General features: G+C 54.4%; 2 protein-coding genes across 9 annotated transcripts in view; one reads left to right on the forward strand and one right to left on the reverse strand.

Moving 5' to 3' along the window:
* Positions 1–5,243: 5,243 nt before the first annotated feature.
* BCAS4 (breast carcinoma amplified sequence 4) overlaps positions 5,244–22,781 on the reverse strand; it is a 60,836-nt gene continuing 43,298 nt past the window's right edge. For 7 of the 8 annotated variants that reach the window (XM_033411168.2, XM_012537816.3, XM_004282921.4 and 4 more), the window contains one exon: positions 5,244–5,819. In XM_033411168.2, coding sequence (XP_033267059.2) covers positions 5,697–5,819 — 123 coding nt within the window. In that variant the 3' untranslated portion in view covers positions 5,244–5,696. The remainder of the gene's footprint in view (positions 5,820–22,781) is intronic. The other variant, XM_033411166.2, reaches the window with a different exon arrangement.
* Positions 13,266–14,211, forward strand: LOC105748693 (ferritin heavy chain-like). Its single transcript, XM_033411210.2, is given in 2 exon segments — positions 13,266–13,605; positions 13,608–14,211. Coding segments are annotated over 2 exon segments (885 nt in total). The 3' UTR covers positions 14,153–14,211.

Here is a 22,781-nt window from a genome sequence, read left to right on the forward strand (position 1 = left end):
TGTGCTCTTGACCATAAGACAAAGCGGGGGGCTTCCCTGGTGGTGCAGTGGTTAAGAAACCACCTGCCAATGCAGGGGACACGGGTTCGAACCCTGCTCAGGGAAGATCTCACATGCCACGGAGCAACTAAGCCTGTGCGCCACAACTACTGAGCCTGCGCTCTAGAGCCTGCGAGCCACAACTACTGAGCCTGCGTGCTGCCACTACTGAAGCCCACGCACCTAGAGCCCGTGCTCCGTGACAAGAGAAGCCACCGCAATGAGAAGCCCGCACACCGCATGGAAGAGGAGTCCCCGCTCGCCACAACCAGAGAAAGCCCGTGCGCAGCGACGGAGACCCAACACAGCCAAAAATAAAAATAAATAAAATAAATAAATTTATTTTTTAAAAAAAGACAAAGCAGGATTTTGCTTTAAGATGGGAAGGAAATGCCTTGATGCCTCCAGGTGCCTGGGTCAACAGGTCATCTCGAGAGAACCGGTAATCCTGGAACAAGACCCCTTTGGGGGTGTCTGCCTAGCTTCTAACCTCTTCTCTGAGAACTCCCCTTTCCACCCCAAGAAGGAGAGCTTTTATCATGAAGGGATGTTGGATTTTGTCAAGTGCTTTTTTCTGCATCTCTTGAGATGACCATGTGGGTTTTTTTTTACTTTTATTAATCCAAGTGTGTTGCACTGATTGATTTTAAGGTGTTAAACCAACCTTGCGTTCCTAGGAGAGAGCCCACTTGGTCATGGTGTGTAATCCTTTTTATATATTTCTGGATTCAGTCTGCTGCTATTTTGTTGAGGACTTCTGCAAATGCAAATACCTGTGGGGCCAGGCAGTAAAGAAATCAGTGAGATAACTTAGATACAAGAGAGACCCGGAGGGTGCGGCCCTGCTAAAGGGACTCAGCTGTGGCTCGTTCTTGCAAGAATATGAGCCCCATATTGCCTTATTTTCGTTTTTGAAGAGAAGCTGGAAATCCAGTTCTTAATGTGAACTGCCCTGATTTTTAATTGCTGGCAACTGATTTTAATTGAATTTTTTGAATAGGGAAACACCAAAATACCAAAAGTTTAAAATAAAATGGAAAGTCCACTTCTCACCCACAGTAGATATTCACCATTCTCAAATATTTGTTTATCCTCCCAGAGAATTTGAATGCTTTTCTTTCTCACACAGATGGTAGCATATCAGGTACCTTTTCCTCCACTTTGGCTTTTGTGATATCTCCATACCAAGTCACAAAGAACTCTCAATCCATTTTTACATCTTCATAGGATTCCACCCATGCATGCATGTGTGGAGGTACTGTAACTGAACCAATCCCTAACTGATGGATACTTAGGTTCTTTCCAATCTTTTGCTATTTCAATGAGCAGTGAATAAACTTTTGCATTTATTGTTTCTCTTGTGTGTGTATATATATTGGGAGGCTAGATCCCTAGGGGCGGAAATGGGCCCTAGGGGTCTAAGGGTATATACATTTCTAATTTTGATAGGTACTGCCCATGGACCTCCATGAGAATCATGTCCCACCACCAACGTATGAGAATGCACATCTCTTCAAAATTTCACCAACAGTGTCATCAAAAACGTTTTATTTTTGCCTGCATAAGTGAAAACTAATTTCAATATTCTTTATACTTACAGATTGAGGTTGAGTATCTTTTCATATCTTTAAAATGACTTTTGCATTTTCTTTTCTGTGAAATACCTATTCCTAACCTTTGCCATTTTTCTGGGGGTTTTCCTCTTATTTATTTGTAAGAGATGTTTATATATTAGGGAGATTACCCCTTTGTAATACAAGCTGCAAATATATTTTCCCAGTTTGTCCTTTGTCTTTTTGGTCATTTGTCTTTTGAATTTGCTTAGGATTTTGTCGTTCTGTTTTAAGATTTTTTTTTTGGTTGAATTTTCTGTTTGTTTTTGCCATGCAGAGGATTTTAAATTTTTTAATATAATCCAATTCTTCATCTTTTATGGCTTCTGGATTTTTTTTTTATGACTCTCCAATGTTTCTGCCTCCTTATTCTATAAATTCATTTTACACATTTAACTCCTCCTTAATCCATTTGGAATTTTGGAACCGTTCCTGGTGTACAGAATGAGGTATGGAACTCGCTTTATTTTTTCCAGATGGTTACCCAGTTGTCTCAACATGAAAATCATTTTAAAACAGTTCAGGGCAAACCATACAGTTCTGCCAGCCTGTGGGCCACCGTCTTGAAACCTCTTACTTTGAACAGACGTGAAGTTCACATCCACGGGGCAAGTGGGAATGATCGACCAAAGGGCCTTGCTCTTATGAAGACTTGCAATGGCCTATACCCTGGTGCCCCTGTCCAAAAACAGCCACCAATGAAAGAAAAAGAGAAAGAAAACGATCACCCTTTCGTAGGCTGCAAAGTGACCCTTGCCGTGGGCTTTGGGTTTGACCCTCTCAAGTCAGCGTCAAGGCTTTCGCTGATTTGCTAGGAGACACATCCGACACTTGCTCTAACGGGGGACACCCATCAGGTCACCTGGCACCAGGACAGAGCACCAGCAGCTCAGAGGACTGAGGTCAGGAATTCCTGGCAGGCTCTGTGTCCTGGCTTTCCCTCCCCTTAAGTGTCTCCAAGTGTCCCTGAAAGTTCATTGTTTGGCACTGCAACTCCAGGAAACTTGGAAAGGCCAGTTCTAGCTCATTAGTCACCTTTTCCCCATAGATATTGTCATACAACCTTACCCCTCCTCACTGCCTTGTGGGGGGGTATCCCCAAAAGAGTCCCAGGACAGCAAAACCAGAGGGTGCGAGTTGGACTCTGGCAGCTCTCACTCTCCCGTGACTCGTTCTTACTCTGAAATGTAAGGCAGTTCTGAAGCCACTCCCTGCTGCGGCTCTTGGATGCCACAAGCCAACTGAGAAACGCAGGACAGTGGGCCTTTCCCCCACCCAGCCTGGTCACCATCACAGCCACCTGTTACCCAGTGCCCTTCGCCGGGCCCTGACACAGGTCATCTCATTTCCTCCTCAGTACACCCCAACAGGCAGGTGCCATTATTCTCTGTCTCTTACTGTGGAAGATCTTACTGAGGCTAGTCTCAGAGAAGGTAAGCAACTAACCCAGGGCCACACAGCTGAGATGTGCAGGAGATGATGGCGCTGCCCAGGCAGGCTGACCTCACAGCCTATAAGCTCTTAGTCACGGTCCTGTGGGTCTCTATTTTAGGACACCTCTGTTGCTGTGGCTTAATCCTGTGACATTCCCCTTCACCTCTCCCAGACCCTTGGTTCGGCCTCTGGAAGGAGAAAGAAGCCTGGGCATCTTCAGCAATCAACATATACCCGGTTTTCCAGAAACTGCTGTCCTCACCACTTGTCTGAAAAAGGAACTTTCCATTGAATCTCTGCTCTCCCTGAGCAGACCAGGGCACGGGGAAGATCTAAGCTTCCTTCGTTAAAAACAGTCCCTATCAATACATCACGGCCACGACAATGAACGGTCAGTAGCCACTGGGATGCCGCCACAGGCTCAGTGTCCGCCGGGGGAGCCAGGGACAAAGCTGACACGCCGAGTATACACACGCCACTCCGCCTCCAGTTACAAGGTACAGAAGCCGGCGACACCAGCACCATCTATGCTGTGAGATGTCAGGGTAGTGTTAGTTTGGATGGGGGTGGGGCACTGGCTGGAAGGGAGCACGAGGGGGCTTCTGGGTGCTGATCATGCTTGTGTGTTTCTAGATCAGGGTGAGGGTTAAGCAGATGTGTTCAGTGTGTGAAAATTCAGTGACCCATACACTTAGGTGCACCTTTCCGCCTGTAAACTTTACTTCAATAATTTAAAATAACGCCTTGACATTTTTAAATAAAGAATTATGTTTACTTTACAACAATTATCTCCGCAAAACGCTGGCTGTACTTGAAACAAGGGGTTCACTTATATCTTTTAGTTCAAAAAATTGTCCTAAGGAACTGCCCTGGTGGTGCAGTGGTTAAGAATCCGCCCGCCAATGCAGGACACACGGATTCGAGCCCTGGTCCGGGAAGATCCCACATGCTGCGGAGCAACTAAGCCCGTGCACCACAGCTACTGAGCCTGTGCTCTAGAGCCCGCGAGCCACAACTACTGAGCCTGTGTGCCACGGCTACTGAAGCCCGCACGGCTAGAGCCCGTGCTCTGCAACAAGAGAAGCCATCACAATGAGAAACCTGTGCACCACAATGAAGAGTAGCCTCTGCTCGCCACATCCAGAGAAAAGCCCACGTGCAGCAACGAAGACACAACACAGCCAAAAATAAAATAAATAAAATAAAAAAAAAAAAGAAAAGCCAAGTGATTTGCTTATAAAAAAAAAAAGAATCCTCCTGCTAATGCAGGAGACATGGGTTCGAGCCCTGGTCCGGGAAGATCCCACATGCCGTGTAGCAACTAAGCCCATGCGCCACAACTACTGAGCCTGCGCTCTAGAGCCCACGAGCCACAACTACTGAGCCCGCGTGCCACAACTACTGAGGCCCGCACGCCTAGAGGCCGTGCTCTGCAACGAGAGAAGCCACCGCAATGAGAAGCCCCTGCACCGCAACGAAGAGTAGCACCCGCTCACCGCAACTAGAGAAAGCCCGTGGGCAGCAACGAAGACCCAAAGCAGCCAAAAATAAATAAAATTTTAAAAAATTGTTCTAAAATTGGCAAGACTCAACTCTTTTTTTTGCTTTGCTACCACTATCTCACTAGATTCATGATGTCAGATTTCCTTGAAATTCAAATGCTGGTCTGCAATACAGGGGTGTGTGTGTGTGTGTGTGTGTGTGTGTGTGTGTGTGTGTGTGTGTGTGTGTGTGTGTGTGTGTGTGTGTGTGTGTGTGTGTGTGTGTGTGTGTGTGTGTGTGTGTCTCTGTGTGTGTGTGTGTGTCTCTGTGTGTGTGTGTCTGTGTGTGTGTGTGTGTGTGTGTGTGTGTGTGTGTGTCTCTGTGTGTGTGTGTGTGTGTGTGTGTGTGTTCTTGGCTCTGGGAGGGATTCCAGAAACTAGAAATATCCATCACCAAAGTGAGGAATCCAACATTTCAGAACAATAGCAGGAAACTCATCTACATGAGAAGAAATTAAAGCAAACACACCTTGGAGGACTCCAGGGAATCTGAATGATCTCTGCATTCTGCTGGGAATCTGAAGGCCAGCTGCACCCTCCCCTCAGGCGAGGGGCTTCATCGTAAGCAGATTCTGAGGATCAGGCTTGAGCCGGCAGCAGGAGCACCCATCAGGGAAACATTTACATCCAGGCGACCTGGACACGTTTATTCAGACGGTTCACAGGGCCAGTGGGCACTGGGGTTCACACAAACCGGCCGACACGTATGGACCTGGAGCCACGCACCCTGGGGGCACCGCGCGAGCCCCTCACAACCTCTGTGCAAAGCCCTTCCAAGGCAAAGGGAAATCCAAGGCCCCACAGCCCATCCCTCTGGGTGACCACCTTGTCCAGAACACCAGGCAGGACAAACGCCGGTGGAGAAGGCCTTCTCCAGCTCATCTCTGAGGCACTGCCCACCTGTGGGTTCTAAATGCTTCTCCAAACCCTGTGGGCCCATGTGAAGCAAGGGGGAAAATTCAGAAAACGCATCCACAACAATAAAACAAAACAAAACAAAACAAAACGAACAATCTGCGCGGCACACAGATTTCACTTCCCGATGTCCCTGACGGCAGGACCGCAGGGCTCACAGACGCCTTTGGCAGCTGGGGGCTCGGCGCGTTGCCTCCCCGGCGTCCACAGGAAAATAGTCCTCGGTTCTGTACAACGCGGGCAGCTCGAAGGTCGGGGCCGCCGGCGTCCACAGCTTCTGGAATGACAGAAAACCAGGTGCCCCATCAGCCTCATGAAGCCACTTGTTCTGAGACCCAAGAACTCCACTTGCAGGAGTTCATCCTGCAGGGAGAATAGCCCAGTTGACCAAAGACTCCATGATTCTTTGGTGACACTGCCTGTGACAGCCAAAGCCGGCCCATTTGAAACGTGGTGGGGAGCTAGGTTGGCAGGGCTGGTCCGTGTCCACGGAGCCCTCCGCAGCATTAGAGAGAACCGGGCTCTGAGGAGGGATGACTGAGAAAGCCAGGTGTACCTCGTGCCGCCGCGTGCCAGGAAGGGCCTCGAGCCGAGACAGCAGCGTGGGCCAGGCCCTGGGAAAGCTGGGGTCGGGCCGATGCTTCTTTGAATGTGCGCCCATCTGTGCTGCCCGAAGGCTGGGCCACACGCATGTGTTACTTTGTTTTTTTTAATTGAACCATTTTAAGAAGTGCTTACTTATTTCTGGTGTGGATTTTTGTTGCAGGGAGGTTAGGGAGGGGACCCTCCTCAAGCTCTAGTAACTCTGCGGGTTACCCAGGCATCTCAAGGTCAAACCAGTTTTACAGAGGACGGCCTCGAACAGTGCTTCTCAAATGTGACTGCACAGGGAACCTCCTGGGAGACTTATGGAATGCTTATGCCCAGGCTCCGCCCCCAGAGTCTGATGTCGTTGGTCTGGGGTGTGGCCTGGGCCTCGGGGTATTTCAAAGCTCTCAGGTGATTCTCACGTAGAGCCAGGGCCGATCCCAATAACTGTGACCTGCTCAGAGGAGGGAGGGTCTGCTAGGCTCCGGGGCGGAACAGCAGGGAGATGGGCAGGAGTGTGGGGCTCCAGGGGTGCAGAGGGAGGAGGGCTCTGCACGTCTCCACCTGGGCTCCCTCTCACCACCCTTCCGCCCTCCCCCCGCAGCTCCGTCTACTGTTTGATCTCCAGGCCACCTCTGCCCGCTCAGCCCAGAGCAAGCTCTGCCCCAGCCTTCAGCTGCAGTCACAGGTGCCAGCGCACAGGTGTGTGGCTCCAGCCCGTAGTTAATAACAGCTCCCCCAAAGCCCAGCCCGTCCACGAGCTCTGCGCTGCACTGGGTGTGTACTTACCCGCCCCCATGCTTCTTCCCCACGGTGACACCGCGACCATCCCCGCTTTCGTGGGTGGTTGGGGGAGACTACGTTCCGGGAGGTGCCTTACCCGCCTCCCACCTGTCCGAGTATCTGTCCACTCAACCACTACCTCACTGAATGCCCAGGGCCGGCCGAGGGCACAGCTGCGAAGTAGACGCATCCCCAGCCATCATGCGCCTCCCTCTCTATCTGGAGACAAAGGAACCAATAGGAAAACACCACCAGCGTGCGCTGAAGCACCAAGGCCCCTGGAACCCGGAAGAGGCCCATCTCATCCCGGAGGAATCAGGAGGCATTCAGAGGCTGAGCACCTAGGACCCCAACCCCCGGCCGGAGGGGCTGTGTGGAGGGGGAGCCGGAGGTGCGGTGGTCCAGGCTGTGGACACCCTGTGCACAGTGCTGAGTGGTGTGGTGGGCCGCGGGCACTGAGGCAGCTCAGTCTGGAGTCAGGCCGGGTCAGAGTGTAGACAGGGATGCTGCTGCAAAGCAGGGCCGGATGATGTGGGCTCCTGGAGGCTGAGCTAAGAACTTTATCCTAAGAGACCAGGGACGGGGAGACGGGGAGAGAGGGAGGGAGGGAGAGAGACAGAGAGACAGAGAGAGAGAGAGAGAGAGACAGAGAGAGAAAGTGTGTGTGTGTGTGTGTGATAAGTGTTTTAGAAAGAGCAGAGACTAGACTGTAGGGGAAACGGGACCAGAGTGGAAGCTGTTGCAGGTAGGCATCCCTTAAAGGTGAAAGTGGCTGGATTTGGGGTGAGAGGGAACAGATTCTAATGTCTAAGCCCCGAAGCCCTGAGCTACCGCACCCCCCAGCCCTCTCTCTGCTGCAGAAGGAAACCACAAAAGGGCTTCAGATAAGGTGGACCGCACTCGGGCACTCGGGTGTCTGGGGACCGCTTACCTCCCTGAGTCTCCACGCACATCTGGAAAGCCAGGACGAACAGTTCACCTTGGCCTAGGGTCTGCCTCCCAAAAGGGCACAGGGAACATTGAACCAGTCGGCCCCGGGTCAGCCACTCGGCTCAGCCCGCTTGGGGGATACTTGGGACGCGTTTGTCCCCCCTTCTCCCAGCACCTTCCCGGGGCTGCCACCCACCCCTGTGGGCTGGACTTGAGTCCTCTGACAGCGCTGTGACCAAAACACAACGGGGAGACGAGCCCCAAGATGCATCTCACAGCCTGAGGGATGCAGTCTGCGGATAAGCCATCGTTTTAGAATATCCTCACCCAGTTCCTCCTGAGAACTGGCCGTTGTAGTATCTAGAAAATGCAAGATTCAAGTAATGACAGTTCAAAGACCAGCTCCCTTGTCCTGACACAAGGCTTGGGGGCCAAAGCACACTTGGTGATCCTGACAAGACAGGTTCCTTTCTCTCCTGATCTCAGGACCCAGGCAAGGCCTCACGGGCCCCAAGGGTGAGTGGCCAGGCCGGGCCAGAGCCGGTGTCCCTCTCCTGGAGATCCTGGGCCTCTGGACTCCCTGTTCTTTGTCAAATGGTTCTTCCAACAGGGATGGGGCTTCTGCCTCCTCCCTGAAGGAGACAGGCTTCCGAAAAAGGAGAAAATCAAAATAATTATGAAGGAACCAAGGAGAAGCAATCCTAAGAGACTCCTTAGCAGCTTTGGATATAATCGTATCTTGAGTTCCAGCGAGATCTAATGCAAGCAGTGGTGGCGTCTTTGCTGGTGATGGAGTGGAAACGTCCTTCCCGCACTCAGAAAGCAAGGAGAAGGGGGACGCAGGGAGAGGTGAGCCTTGTGCCAGCGCCCAGCCAGGCGGCACTGTGGTTATTAGACAGCAGCTACGCGTGTTCGCCAGGACCCCACAGGGGCCCAGGAGAATGAGCCATTCCAAACAAGCTTGCTCCTTTTCAAAGGGGCCCCCAGCCGGGAAGGTGGCGAGGAAGGCCGCAGAGGCTGGTGGAGCTCTATGCTGGCCCTGGACCAAGCCCCTGCCAACATCTTGGGGCACGTGGAAAATCTGTGGGAAAGTGACTCACGGCTCATTGGAGATCTGGGCCTGCAGTCAGCCAGGAAGGGGGGCCCTGAGCTGAGCCAGGGGGCTCCGAATGTGGCCACTTCAGCCCCAAATGCTGCTCTTGGAGAGCGGGTGGGCATGGGAAGGGCGTGGGATGTTATCTCGGCCTGTGCAGCCTCCACGTCCCATTCTGGTATCAGCATCTTGGCCGTCTTGTGGAATCACTGCTGCCAGCTCCCCAGCGGAGCTGCTCTGCCCACCTCCACAGCTGAAGGATGAGTGAGAGGAGGCCTGACCCACCTGGGCCGTGATTGGTCCAGGAGTGAGCAGGTGACCCCAGCTCACCCAATGAGAAGCAGCCTTGGGACTCTGGCTCTTGGGACAGGGCTGCTTCCTGCCCCCGTCCCCCTTTCCCAGGTCCCAGTGAGGACGCGCCCGTGAGCCTGGCAGTCACTTCTGACACACTGAGGGGCCTGCCTGAGAGTGAAGCCAACACAAGGAAGCCGAGTTGGGAGGGGAAGCAACAGAGTCCTGACAGTATCATTTGAGCACCTGAATCGAATTTTGCCCGAGGTTAGTGTCACCTTGGGACCTTTCCTGTTCTCGAGACCACGGGATTCTCTTCTTTGCTTAAGCCAAGGTGACCTGGGCTGTTGTCACCTGCAACCAAGCCTCCTGCCTAAAGCGAAGAGTAAATCCACAGTAGTGCGGACGAGCGCTAGGAAACCAGTGGCGGAATCGGCAGATGAGGGCCGGCGTGGGAGGCTAAAAGCAGCCCGAGGCCCCAGATGCTGTCAGGGTAAAGCAGGACCACACACCGGAGGCCAGGCCCCAGTCGCAGGCACCCCAGACGCCAAGGGAACCCAGCCCTCTCACACCCAGGATGACCTGCAACAGGAGGAGTTGTCCCCATCTCAGAGGTCACAGGGGCCAGGGAACCACAGAGCCGGGGTCCACTCAGGCCTCTCCGGCTCCAGGTCCAGCCCCCGCCCATCGCCCTACTGGGCTCCTGCCTCGAGCCCAAATCCTGGAGAATCTCAGGAGGGACTTCAGAGAGCTCCCCCTCTCCCCCCTCACCTGCAGCTGGTACTGAGATTCTTCTCCAGGGGCGGCCAGGTAAGCCAGGAGGACTGTCCAACTCCCTGGCGCTTGCTCCAGGCTCCCACCCTCGCCTGCAGGTAGGAAGGTTCCACCAGCGGGACAGGATGGGAGGCACAGAAACCTGACACCACAGGTCCAGGGCTCCGCCGCCCTCCCTCCCAGTCCCCCACGCCCCCATCAGCCCGAGCTCCCAGCTGGAGGAGGGTCTCTGGAGCTGGGGCGCTGGGCCTGGCATGCTCTCCTGGGTCTACACAGCCTCCCCCATCTTCCTCACTTCCACCCCGGACCCCCGAGTTCCCAAACCTGCAGCCCACACACCAGATGCATGTGTGTGCTTGGTCGGCTGCATGATTTTTAAAAACTGGAATTAACTGCAAACATGTAAAAAGTCAGCAGATTTCTCAGGAAAACCAGACTGCCAGCTAGCTACTCTTGGAAAATCAGATGATCTGGAAGCTCCCGGTGGCTGGGCAGAGGAGCTACGGGTGCTCCCCTGTGGGCCCCAGGGCCCACGGGGCCACGTCACCTTTCTGGAACCTGCCGCTTCCGGTGGTGGGTGCCTCGGGGTTGGCCCTCTGGGCTGTCTGCACCACCAGGCAGCTCCTTTCCTGACAAAGCCCCCAGAGGGCTGTTGAAGCACGTGGCAAGGGGGAGCCTCGGGCCAGCCTGGTTTCAGGGTCTCTCCTCTGAAGCCCCCCAGTCGGATCACTGTCTGCCCACCCACCTCAGGGCCTGTGCCATCTGCCCACTCCTGCCCCCAGAAATCCCGCACGGCTCCTCGTGAGTCCTAGCCCGCCTCGTATCTCCCTCTTGGAAGCCCCAGCTGCATATTCCCGATCCTGGTCTGCTTTCTTTTTTTTTTTTTTAATTTTACTTATTTATTTTTATACAGCAGGATCTTATTAGTTATCTACTTTATACATATTAGTGTATATATGTCAATCCCAATCTCCCTGGACTGCTTTCTGTTCAGGCCAGGGTCAGCACACTTGTTCTGCAAAGGGCCAGATGGTAAACATTTGCAAGCCCCACAGTCTCTGTCACAGCTACTCAGCTCTGCCCTCCCAGCACCAAAGCAGCCACAGGCAACGTGGAAAGTAATGGCATGGCTGCGTGCCCATAAAACTTTATTTACAAAGATGGGGGCAGGCCAGACTTGTTTTTTTCAGTTTGCCCCAGAATTAAATCTATCTTCCTAAATAGAACAGGAATGACAAACCCATCTCTGTATCTCCCATGCAAGTGGGCACTAAGTGATAGGTCACCAGACATAGGCTGCAGGATTTAGGCCCAGGCCCACCTTGCTGACTGTCCCCAGGCCGGAGTATTATTTGGTTGGCTGCTCTTGGGTCATCACTGCAACTCCAGCCTGTCCTGGCTAAGTATCCTCCACCTCAAAAGAAAGGCCACACCGCTGTCCCACGTGTGGGCCAGGTTCTGAGGTTCCAAAGGGTGGGTCATCCTCCGGGAGGCTGAGGCCTCAGGCTCACCACAGGTGGAAGCTCAGGTAGCCAGAGACTCACCCTCATCCCCCAGGTCACCAGGCACCTCCAGCCCCAGGGGACTTGGGAGAGGCCCATCCTACTGGGAAAACAACAACTACACTTCCTGTGGCCCACGTTGCACACATTGTCTCCAACCCTCCAGCACTCCTTCGAGGCAGAGGTTTCTCTTCCTCTTGAGCCGCACTTTCCTCTCTGTAAAATGAGGATAATACCGTCGACTTCTTGGAGTCCTGCCTGCAGCACAGCAGTGATGCTGGAGATGCTGTACCCACCTTGGGACCATGAGGACAAAAGCCACCGGCTAAGGATGGTAGGGCAGTAGCCAGGAGAATCAACTGGCCACTCAGGACTTCTTGTCACATGAGGGAAAAACACAAACCCTATTTGGTTAAACCACTTCAGTCAGGTTTCTGTTATGCCGCCGAACACAGCCTGATGGACACGTGCTATTACTCTCACCATCACTCCAGTTAATAGCAAGTCGCCCAAGGTGGCACAGGTAGTAAATGGGTGGAGCCAGGACTCAGCCCAGGTTGTCTGTATGATGAAATGGAATGATCACCAAAAAAGTGAAAACTTGTAGATCTCGCAATAGTTCCAAAAGGTAAAATGGAATTCCAAATAACTGACGTATGCATTGCCCCCTGCAGGAGCTCCACTCCCCTTGAGTGGGTGCCGCGCGGTGACTTGCTTCCACAAAATAGAGTAGGGAGGAGGGGGTGGAGGCGGGACTAACAGCCTGGTGGAGACACCTGGCAAACACTGCCTCGGCCAGAGGGTCATGGTTAACATCATCAGAGCTACGTCACGCTGACAGCATGTCCCCTGGATCTGATGTGATGAGAAGGTACTTCACCTCTGTGGTCTTCCTCCCCCAAACCCATCACCCCAGTCTAACCACGAGAAAAACAACAGATCAGCTCTAATTGAGGGACAGTGTACAACATACCTAACCAATAATCCTCAGAACTGTCAAGGTCATCAAAAACAAGGAGAGTCTGAGAAGCCGTCATAAACCAGAGGTGGCTAAGGAGACGTGACGACTGAATATAATAGGGAACAGAAAAGGACATTAGGGAAAAACTAGTGCAATCTGAATAAACCGCGGAGGTTAGTTAATAGCCATGTATCGAGGTGGGTCCTTTAGCTGTGACAACGTACCACAGTAAAACAAGATGTTCACAATACAGAAAACTGCGTGAGGGACATATGGGAACTCTCTGTATTATCACAGCAACTTGTCTCAAATTCTAAAATAAAAGATTCTATTGGGTAGGAGCGGGGTGGAGGGAAGCAGACAGAGAAAAAACATGTCCGTCCATCAGCACAGACCAAGCCCCCGGCCTCTCTCACTTCAACCACAGTGACCGAGCAGTGAGCACTTCTTGAGTGCCCAGCCCGTTGGTGGGCCCTGCAGGCTCCCGGCCCATTCGTGCCCACAGCCGCTGAGAGAGTCAGGTGTCCCTACTCCCATTTTCCAGAAGGGGAAACTGAGGCTCAGAGAGACACTTGCCCAAGATCACCCAACTGGGAACTGGCAGAGCTGAATTCAAACCCAGGCCCGCCCTGCCCCAGCACTGAGCCAGGACACAGGTGGCCCTGGGGCTGAGCTCTTGCCCAGGACCTGGGATGTCCCTCCAGCGTCTGCTTGCCAACCTTGGGACCCTCGGGAGCGTCCCCTTTAGTCTATTCAGAGATCACAAACGGGCGGCCTTTGGGGAGCGTCTGGCCCGCAGGCATGACTGGATGGCCTTATGCAAATTTCAAAATGAGCTACCTGAGTCCTCGCGGAGAGTCGCCGCGGTTTCCTGCTTCAAAAGCGCTTGGACGGAACCTGGCGCTCGTCCCCCGCTCCGGCCGGCCGCTCAGAGCCAGCCCTCGCCACCACCTCACAGCGCCCTCCGACAGCCCCAAGGTCCCCGCCACCGCTTCACCTCAGCCGCCCGCCACGACGACCGCGTCCCCCTCGCAGGTGCACCAGAACTACCACCAGGGCTCGGAGGCCGCCATCAGCCGCCAGATCGACCTGGAGCTCTACGCCTCCTACGTCTACCTGTCCGTGTCGTACTATTTTCACCGCATGACGTGGCTTTGAAGAACTTTGCCAAATACTTTCTTCACCAATCTTGTGAGGAGAGGGAACAGGCTGAGAAACTGATGAAGCTGCAGCACCACCGGGGTGGCCGAGTCTTCCTTCAGGATATCAGGAAGCCAGACCGTGATGACTGGGAGAACGGGCTGAATGCAATGGAATGTGCGCTACACTTGGAAAAAAGCGTGACTCAGTCACTACTGGAACTGCACCAACTGGCCACGGAGAAAAATGACCCCCATTGGAGTGACTTCATTGAGACACATTATCTGAATGAGCAGGTGAAATCCATTAAAGAACTGGGTGACCACGTAACCAACTTGCGCACGATGGGGGCCCCCGAACCTGGCATGGCACGGTATCTCTTAGACAAGCACACCCTGGGAAACAGTGATGATGAGAGCCAAGCCTTAGGCTGGCTTCCCGTAGCCACAGGGGTGGCCTCCCTGGTCACCAAGCCAGTGCACGCATGTCTGGGTTACCTTTACCTTTACTGTAAGTTGTTCCAAAACATCTACAAGTCCTTTCATTAGTACCATTCCTTCAAATAAAGTAATTTGGTACCCAGGGAAAAAAAAAAAAAAAAAAGAGTTGCCTGCCAACATGGAAGAACCAGGATGGTTCAAATAAACATCAAGGGCTTCCCTGGTGGTGCAGTGGTTGAGAGTCCGCCTGCCGATGCAGGGGACACGGGTTCGTGCCCCAGTCCAGGAAGATCCCACATGCCGCGGAGCGGCTGGGCCCGTGAGCCATGGCCGCTGAGCCTGTGCGTCCGGAGCCTGTGCTCCGCAACGGGAGAGGCCACAGCGGTGAGAGGCCCGCGTACCGCAAAAAAAATAAATAAATAAAATTAAATTAAAAATCAAGTTCCTGTTTCTCTTGAACAATGTAGCTACCTGGCCGCACTGGGCCCATATTCCTGCGGGGTGCGTCCAGCTGGCCCCTCTCCACTGGGCATGTGCTGTCAGGCTTGCCACTGTCCCCGCCAGGCCTGACTCACTTGTCCGCAGCACCTGCCGCGCCCCGCGGGCATCTGAGCCGGCAGCGGCTCCAAGCTCACGTCACCGTGGGGCTGTCGAGGAGCTGGATGCTTCCCATCCGTGGCCCAGGCCCCCTGGGGTGGGGACGGCCCGCCTGGGCCACTGCCGAGACCAGCGGCTGCTGCCCTATACCCGAGGTCCCCTCCAGTGCACTCCAGGGCCCGGGAGGCAGGTATGGCAATGGGGCCGTTTTGTGGAGGGGAAAGCTGGCTCGGAGGGGACAGCGTAGGCCGCGTGCCCAGGGTCACACAGAGTCAAGCGGGCTCCTCTGAGCTCCTGGCACCGGCCCCCACCTCAACCAGCCCGCACGGCCCTCACCGCGGGTCCTGGCCTCCCTCCTCGGCCCCCCTCACAGGCTCTCTGCGCCTCAGACCACGCCTGCCCGTCCTGCCTGCAACGTCTGTGCCCGCTCCAGGGCCCCCAGGCTTCCACCCTGACAGCTGGGAGCAGAGCCCCTCCCATTTCTCTTAAGCAGCCCTGCGTGTCCGCTCCTGCCGGGAGGGCTGGGCTGGCCGGCCTCATGGTGGCTGCACAGGAGCTGCCCTCCTGCCCCTGCCTCTGCCGTCCCGGTCACCTCGGCTGCTGGTGGCAGCGGGAGGCTGCTGCAGCCCTGGCGACAGGAACAGGGCTGGGGGCTCCCAGATGGGGCAGCCCCTACCCAGGGGGACCCCAGCAGCAGGGACAAGCTAGTGTAATCTTGTTAGAGGCGGTGCTGACCCCGGCAGCAGCCCTAGACGGCTTCCAGGTCCCCGTGGATTCGGCTTTTAGCTGGATGAAAAGCTTTAACACGGAAACCAGCAGAGAAGGAGCCCCAGAAGTTCTGCCAAGATACTGGCTACTAAATTCAAACTCATATGGGGTCTAGGAGGAAAGACAGGACGCCAGGTAGGCGGAGTCATGGCACAGACCCCTCCAGAACTAGGTCTCTGACGCGGAGTCTGATCTCTCCAACCTTGGCCCCTCTGCCCACCGCCCCGGGCCCTCTGCCCTCCCAGCACCATCTCCTGGAGGAGGGAGGTGTCTGACCCGGGCTTTGCTTCTCATCACCTGGCCACTGAGTGTAACTGTCTAATTACCATGGCCTTATATGTATATTGGGCACCTGCTACATTCCAGAGACTCAGATCTGAAGATCACAAAGGCTCTTTACAGACGAGCAAACTGAGGCTTTCAGGGGTCAGCTGACTCACTGTGGGTCCACCCACTAACCGGAACCTCAGTCAGGTTGCCCAAACCGGCAAGCTGGGGGCCACCCAACTTCCCACGACACATCCAGCCCATCCTCAACCCCCTCTGCTAATTCTTCCCCAATCCCTCTCCCCCTCGCCACTGCCACCCCGTCTCCCAGCCTCTGCTCTTGCCCTCAACTCATTCTCCACGTGGCAGCCTGAGGGGCCGTCGTAAGAAACAAGTCTGATCCTCCAGTAAGTCCCGCACTGTCGTTAGAATAAAATCCAGCTCCTCCACGAGGCCTTCAGGCCCTGCCACCGTGGTCCCCAACGCATGAGCAGTCCTCAGGTGTGTCCTGCTTGGCTTCCACTGGGCTAAGTTTACTAGCACTGTTGTCTGTTTGGTTGTTGGTGTTCTCATACTTTTGAATGAAATGCCATTTCTCTTTAAAAAAAGGATTTCAAGCTTCCCTTTAAAAAAATCTCAAGCTCTGGGCCACTGGAGAGTGATGGGCAACCGGCACTGAGCAGCGGCCCCTCCTTCCAGGAGCTGCGTGCTCTCGCCCGTGCGGTCCGCCGGCCACATCGCTGTGGCCACCTGTCTGCCAGCTGTCTGCCACCTTGGAGCTGGGGGGATCTGACCCCAGCTCCACATGATCCAGCCTGATTCTCTAAACTCCGTCCGTCACCTCCCATCACTCACAGCCCTCCAGCCTGGGGCCTTCTTTCTGCTCCTGGATCTCACCAGGGTCTGCCTGACGGGAGACCTTGGCACCCGCTGTCCCCTCAAGGCCTTTCCACAAGGTCTTCCTCTGCTGGTTCCTTCCTTCCTTCAGACTCTCCTAAGGGAGGCCCAGTTTCATCTGTGTCACCTTCCCTCCTTCACGGCAGCACTGTGGAGCCTAGCCTGTTTACCTCTCCCCTCGGTTACCACCCGGCTCCCCACCAGGCCGAGCTCCGTCGGGACGGGCATCAAGCCAGTCGTTAGGGCCAGGGCCCCAGCAGCAGCTGGAGCCTGGTGCACAGGAGACACTCAGGCAACGGCAAACGGATGAATCTTCTCACCACCCCGGGCAGAGCAGGAAGGGCCTGGGGGTTGGCCTTTTGCCAAGTCAGGGCCCCGGAGCCTGAGACCAACGATGACAATCACGTCTCCGGCTGAGGACTCCTGGTCGGACCCATTCTGGAGTCTCGGGGTGGCTCAAGGCTGGTGACCCCACCCTGGCCAGGTCTGTGACCCACATTAAAAATAGAGCACACGTAGGGGCTTCCCTGGTGGTCCAGTGGGTGAGACTCTGCGCTCCCAATGCAGGGGGCCCGGGTTCGATCCCTGGTCAGGGAACTGGATCCCGCACGCATGCCGCAGCGAAGATCCCGTGTGCCGCGACAGAGACCCAATGCAGCCTAAATAAATAATCATTAAAAATAGATAAATAAATAAAAAGCACACAGGGGACGTCCCTGGCGGTCCAGTGGTTAGAACTCTGCGCTTCCACTGCAGGGGCGCAGGTTCGATCCCTGGTCAGGGAGCTACGATCCCGCACGCCATGTGGCGTGGCCTAAATAAATCAATAAAGCACGCAGTAAAAGCGATGCACTGCCCTGGACGGGAGCCTGGGACAGACCACAGACGCGGAAGAAAAAGCCGGTAACACCCAAAGCCTGGCGTTCAGTGAACGGTACTGGACCAATGTGCGGTCTTGGTCTTGACAGCTCTCCAGGTGACGCGAGATGACAGGATATGGGAGACGGAGTGAGGGGGGCACGGAAGCCCTCAGTAGTACTGTCTTTACAAGTTTTCTGCAAATCTAAAAGTATTCAAAATAAAAGGTCATTTAAAAATAAATAAATAGGGACTTCTCTGGCGGTGCAGTGGATAAGACTCCACGCTCCCAATGCAGGGGGCCCGGGTTGGATCCCTGGTCAGGGAACTAGATCCTGCATGCATTCCATGAGCCGCAACTAAGGAGCCCACGTGCCACAACGAAGGATCCCCCGTGCTGCAACAAAGGAGCCCTGGAGCCACAACTAAGACCCCATGTGATGAAATAAATATTTAAAAAATAATAATAATAAATAAGAAAATAAAACTCATCCATGGCAGCATATGTGAAGCACCGAAGGGAACAACGCAGATAATGAGCTATTAAATAATAATACTAATGTCACTGATAATAATAATAATAATAATGGCAGCTAAACCTTACATTATCTCAGTCACTGTTCATGACAATCCTATGCAGAGGATAGGACTGTAAATCCCATTTTACAGATGTGGAGACTAAGACGCAGCAAGCTTAAGATCCACTCAAAGCATGACTCTTGCAAGTGACGGGCAGGGCCGGCCTCATGGCTTGGTCTGATGCTCTGCTGTTACCGTCTTGAAATTCTTAGTAAGTTCTGACAAAGGGGCCCCAGATTCTCATTTTGCTCTGCACCCGCCAATTCTGTAGCGGGTCGTGGTGACAGAGGTGGATTCCAAACTGGGAACGGTGTTCTCCATCCTCAGAAAGGTCACTCGGGATCGGCTCCATGCACAGCGCGGAGCCAGCGCTCCTGGCTAAGAAAACATCATGGGGCAAAGGGTGGCCGCAGGATCAATGGCAGAGTTTGGGGGGACATCAGTGGATGGCTTTGGCTGGAGCTGGGACTGTCATACTCTTGGCTTAGAGCAGGGAGAGGAAGATCCTCTTCCAGGCCAGGGCAACACACCAGCTGCCATGCCTAGCGGCACGCTCCGCCAGTCAGCCTCCCCGTCACACGGAGCTTCTCCACGTGACGTCCGCGAGCCCCACCAACAGCTGGCCAGGGCCCAGCGGCCGGCGACTGTCACACCAGAGCCGTACATTTCTCACTCTGGTGCTGCTTATCAAGAGAATCCTCAGGGTTTTGTGGGCTGACCTCGAAGGTGGTTGACTCCACAAAAGGATGTTAGAAATAGCACCGATTAGCTCTGGGAGGCAGAAAGCAAACACAGACACAATCGACCCTTCTGTCGGGATCCCAAACACGGGCAGCTGTTCTCCATTAAATAAACAAGCCAACAGGGCAAAAACAGAGGCGTCCACCGGGACCAGCAGGCGTTCAGGAGCCGCCCACGGGCCCACCTCTCGCCCCTGCCCAGAAAGACTCTTCACCCAGGACTGCAGGGACCTGCTTCTGAGGCAACGCCCGGACTGTCACCTGGGCCCCTTCTCTCCCACTCCAGGCATCTGGGTGGCCTCAGGAGCCCTTCCCAATCCACCCTTGACTCAGACTCCGGTGCCCTCAGAGCTCCAGCCTGGTCTCAGCCTCAGCCCGTCCTTTGCCACCGGGTGGCCTGTGAGCCTCGGACGGTTACCGTCACTGCACCAATCCCATCTCTGCAGCCCCAGGGGCCCGGGCACTGATTTCACGAAGCCCCTTCACAGGAACTCACCTCATGCGCTGTCCTGGTCGGACCAGGACGTTTCATCTATTGGGCCCCCTGAGCGTGGAAAGGGATGGTTTCCAAAGTCTGGGAGATAACGTTTGAGAGCGAGAGAAAGGAAAAGAGGGAGAGACAGAGAGAGCCTGGTGGAAACAGAGATGAAGGTAATTAGAGCAGGAGGAGACACAGACAAAGGGAGGTAGAGGCAGAAACAAACGACCAACAAACAAAACCCAAGAGAGAAAAATATAAAAGAGAGAGAACTGAAATCGATAGAGATGTGGAAACCAGATGGGGGGGGGGATTCAGAAAGAGGGAAAATGGATGAAAAGGAGGAGGAAAAAGATGGAGGAGAGAGGGAAAAATGAGGAAATAAGAGAGGAAAGGAGAGGGAAGCGATGAGTAGCCCTGACAGAAAAGTGAGGCAGCCAGGAGGCGGCGGCAGCGGTGGGGACCAGGACGTGGGGAGCGGACTGTGTTGGGAGCTGGGGAGTCGGTCCACGGGTTCAGGGCTTCTCCGGCCCCGAACCCTGTCAGTGTGCATGCAGGGACACTGAAAGACTCCCCACCCTCACCCCGCCTTAAACCCCATCCCTGTGTCAAAGAAATAACAATATTCTGAAAGGACAAAGGCCGTCTCAGAAGACAGGTCAGTCTCTGTTGAATGGACTCCATCTGGCCTGAGGGGCAACACTTTGCTCTTTTCTCACTTTACTCGGGACTCCTGGAAACCTCTCGTCTGCACCCTCCACCCCAGGGAGGAGCTCTTGGCCTCATCGGGGTCCCCACCTTCCCTGGCTGCAAAGCAAGAAAAGAGGGAGAGAGATCCTGAGGTGCCCCCTGCCCATCCCACCCAGCCCAGGCCTCCAGCCCCGCATCAGCCTGGCGGCCCCCACAGGCACCTCTTCCCATCTCTCAGGCATGGCTGCATCCCCTGCGCCTAGAACAGCACCTGGTACACAGCAGACGCTTAATCGCTAAGTGCTCACTCCGCCTCCCTGGGTGATCCCATTCAGCCTCAGAGCTAAGGCCTCGGGCTCCATGCTGGACACCTCCAGCCCTGAACCCCACACTCCAACCCTGGCTCCACCTGCAAAGGCATCCAGACGGACTCGATTCACAAGGCAACTTGGATGAATCTCCGGGGAATTACGCTGAGTGAGAAAAGCCCATCCCCAAAGGTTACAGGCTGTACGATTCCATTTATAGAACATTTTGGAAACAGCGAAATTTTATACATGGAGGACAGATTCGTGGCTGCCAGGGGTTGGGCGAGGGCTGAGGGAAGAAGGGTGAAGGTAGTCATAAGAGGACCTGAGAAATCCCTGTGGGGTTGGGACAGTCCAGAGTCAGGAGACAGGAGCCTAAATAAAATAAAACTGTACAGAATGGATACAACTGTATAGAACTTACAACGCACACAAGTGAGTCCAGGTAAAACTGGGGACATCCCAGTATGAGCAACACATCGTATCCAGGTTGATATCAGGGTTGTGACGTTGTACCACAGTTTTGCAAAATGCTACCATTGGGGAAAACCGGGCAAAGCGTACGAGGGCGCTGTCTCTGTATTATTTCTTATAGCTGCCTGTGAATCTATAATTGCCTCAGTAAAGAATTTCAATTAAAGACACATACGCGTTTCCCTACCTCCACCCTGGTCCCTAGCCCAGGCCACCAGCATCTATCTCCCTCTGGACCATCCCAGCAGCTGCAACCACCCAACCTCCACCCTTGCACTGCCAGCATCTTCCTCCACATTTCAAAACCCTCCAGGGCCGAGTCCTTGCACGGGCCCCACGCCCTGCTCCATCCACTCCCCACCCCACCCCGACCTGCACCTCCAGCTCCAACACACCGCCCACAGGCCTCACCACTCCCCTTCCAGCCCAAGACACCTGTACAGTCCCCTCCCCACCTCCCCCAGGGCGCCAGCCACCTCCTCACTGTGCTCCATGTTACCTTCTCAGTGAAGCCTTCCCTGACCACCTCCTGCCCCCAGACCCACCTCTCCCTGCCCTCCTTCACCTTTCTTTCTCCCCGGGACACTTTATATATTACACTAGACTATCGGCTGCTGGAGAGCGGGAACATTCTCTGTCCTCCCTGGGTTCCGAGGATCTGAAACAGCGCGGGGCTCATATAGATGGTAGATGACAAGTGTTTGTTGAGTGAATGAATGAATGAGTACATGAATGAAAAGAGGGGTGGTGGGTGCAGATTTGGCATCAAAGGAGTTAAGCCCGGCCCAAGGGCTGGGGAAGGAAAGGGTAAAGGGCTGGGATTGCACACGTGGCAGCTCCTCGAGCAGCCAAGAAGGACTTAAGGGGACCGTAGGGGGAGGAAGAGGCCGGTATGTGCGCAGTACAGAGGGGGATGGGCGGGGCTGTCCTCCAAGCACAAGATCTCTCTAGGCCTCCAGGAGCAAAAGCCCAAGGTACAGAGGGAGAGAAGCCAGGGCAATACCCTGCAGGCCGGGCCACGCTGTCCACCCAACTGCCGCCCCGCAGGCTCTCTAGAGAACCAGAAACAGGCGTTGGGGTGGAGGCCGAGCTCACTTTCTGGGGCCTCCGGGGGCCGAGGGGCCAAGCCTCAGCGGCTTCCCACCGCCTGGCCATTCCCGCCGAAGTGCTGTGCTCAAGCTGCTTGTGGGAATGAGGGTGGGCGTGCAGACAGGGGTCACAGAGGACCTTGGATTTGCACTCTTAACATCCCCTCCAAAGCGCTGCGTGGGGCTGCCAGTGCTGAGAGGAGGATCCCTTCCTCCAGCACAGTAAATGGCAGTGGTCCCTCTGTCTAGCTGTGTAACCTTGGCCACGTCACTTAACCTCTCTGTGCCTCATTTTTCTCATCTGGAAACAGGGCTAATAATAGTTTCTACCTCATAGGGTGTTTTGCCCAAATAACCCAAAGTGCTTAGAAAACAGTAAGTGCTCAATGAACGCTGGGTAATTTCATTACTATTACGGCCCCCTGAATTCTTTTATTTATTTATTTTTTCTTCTTTTTTTTCTGAATTCTTTTAAACGATGTCATTAGCTTGTGAACAGCCCGAGTATACAGTTTTGTAACACTGCGTTTTTAGTATTAAATGCATTCAGCTTCGAAACACGAACACTTAAAGTGAATCACAATTGTGGAAGCCAGTCCAAGGAGCCTCAAAGATTATCCAGAACACCTCTCAACCCCTCAGAGGCACGGCTCATCCTCAGTCAGGTGGCCAGGCTCGCAGCAGATGCTCAATAATGCCTGCTGGCCAGTGACAGATTACGGGGGGCCACACCGGGCACGAATATGCTGGCAACCAGCCCTGCGAGCAGCCCCCTGGCCTGTGGCCTCTGAGTTCTCTCCCAGCAATGACTGCTGCCATCTGAGCCCCTCCTGCCCACACCCCCCCACACACACACTCCTGGGGGCACTGTCCATGGCCTCCGGAACCAGGTCCAGGCCAGCAAAGAGCTGCCAGACACGGGAGGGGAAGAGGCAGTGCCAGGGCCACAGTGCTGAGATCCCCAACCCAGGTAACCACGGGCACCTCCCAAGC

Source organism: Orcinus orca, chromosome 16, assembly GCF_937001465.1.
Source record: "Orcinus orca chromosome 16, mOrcOrc1.1, whole genome shotgun sequence".
Classification (NCBI taxonomy): domain Eukaryota; kingdom Metazoa; phylum Chordata; class Mammalia; order Artiodactyla; family Delphinidae; genus Orcinus; species Orcinus orca.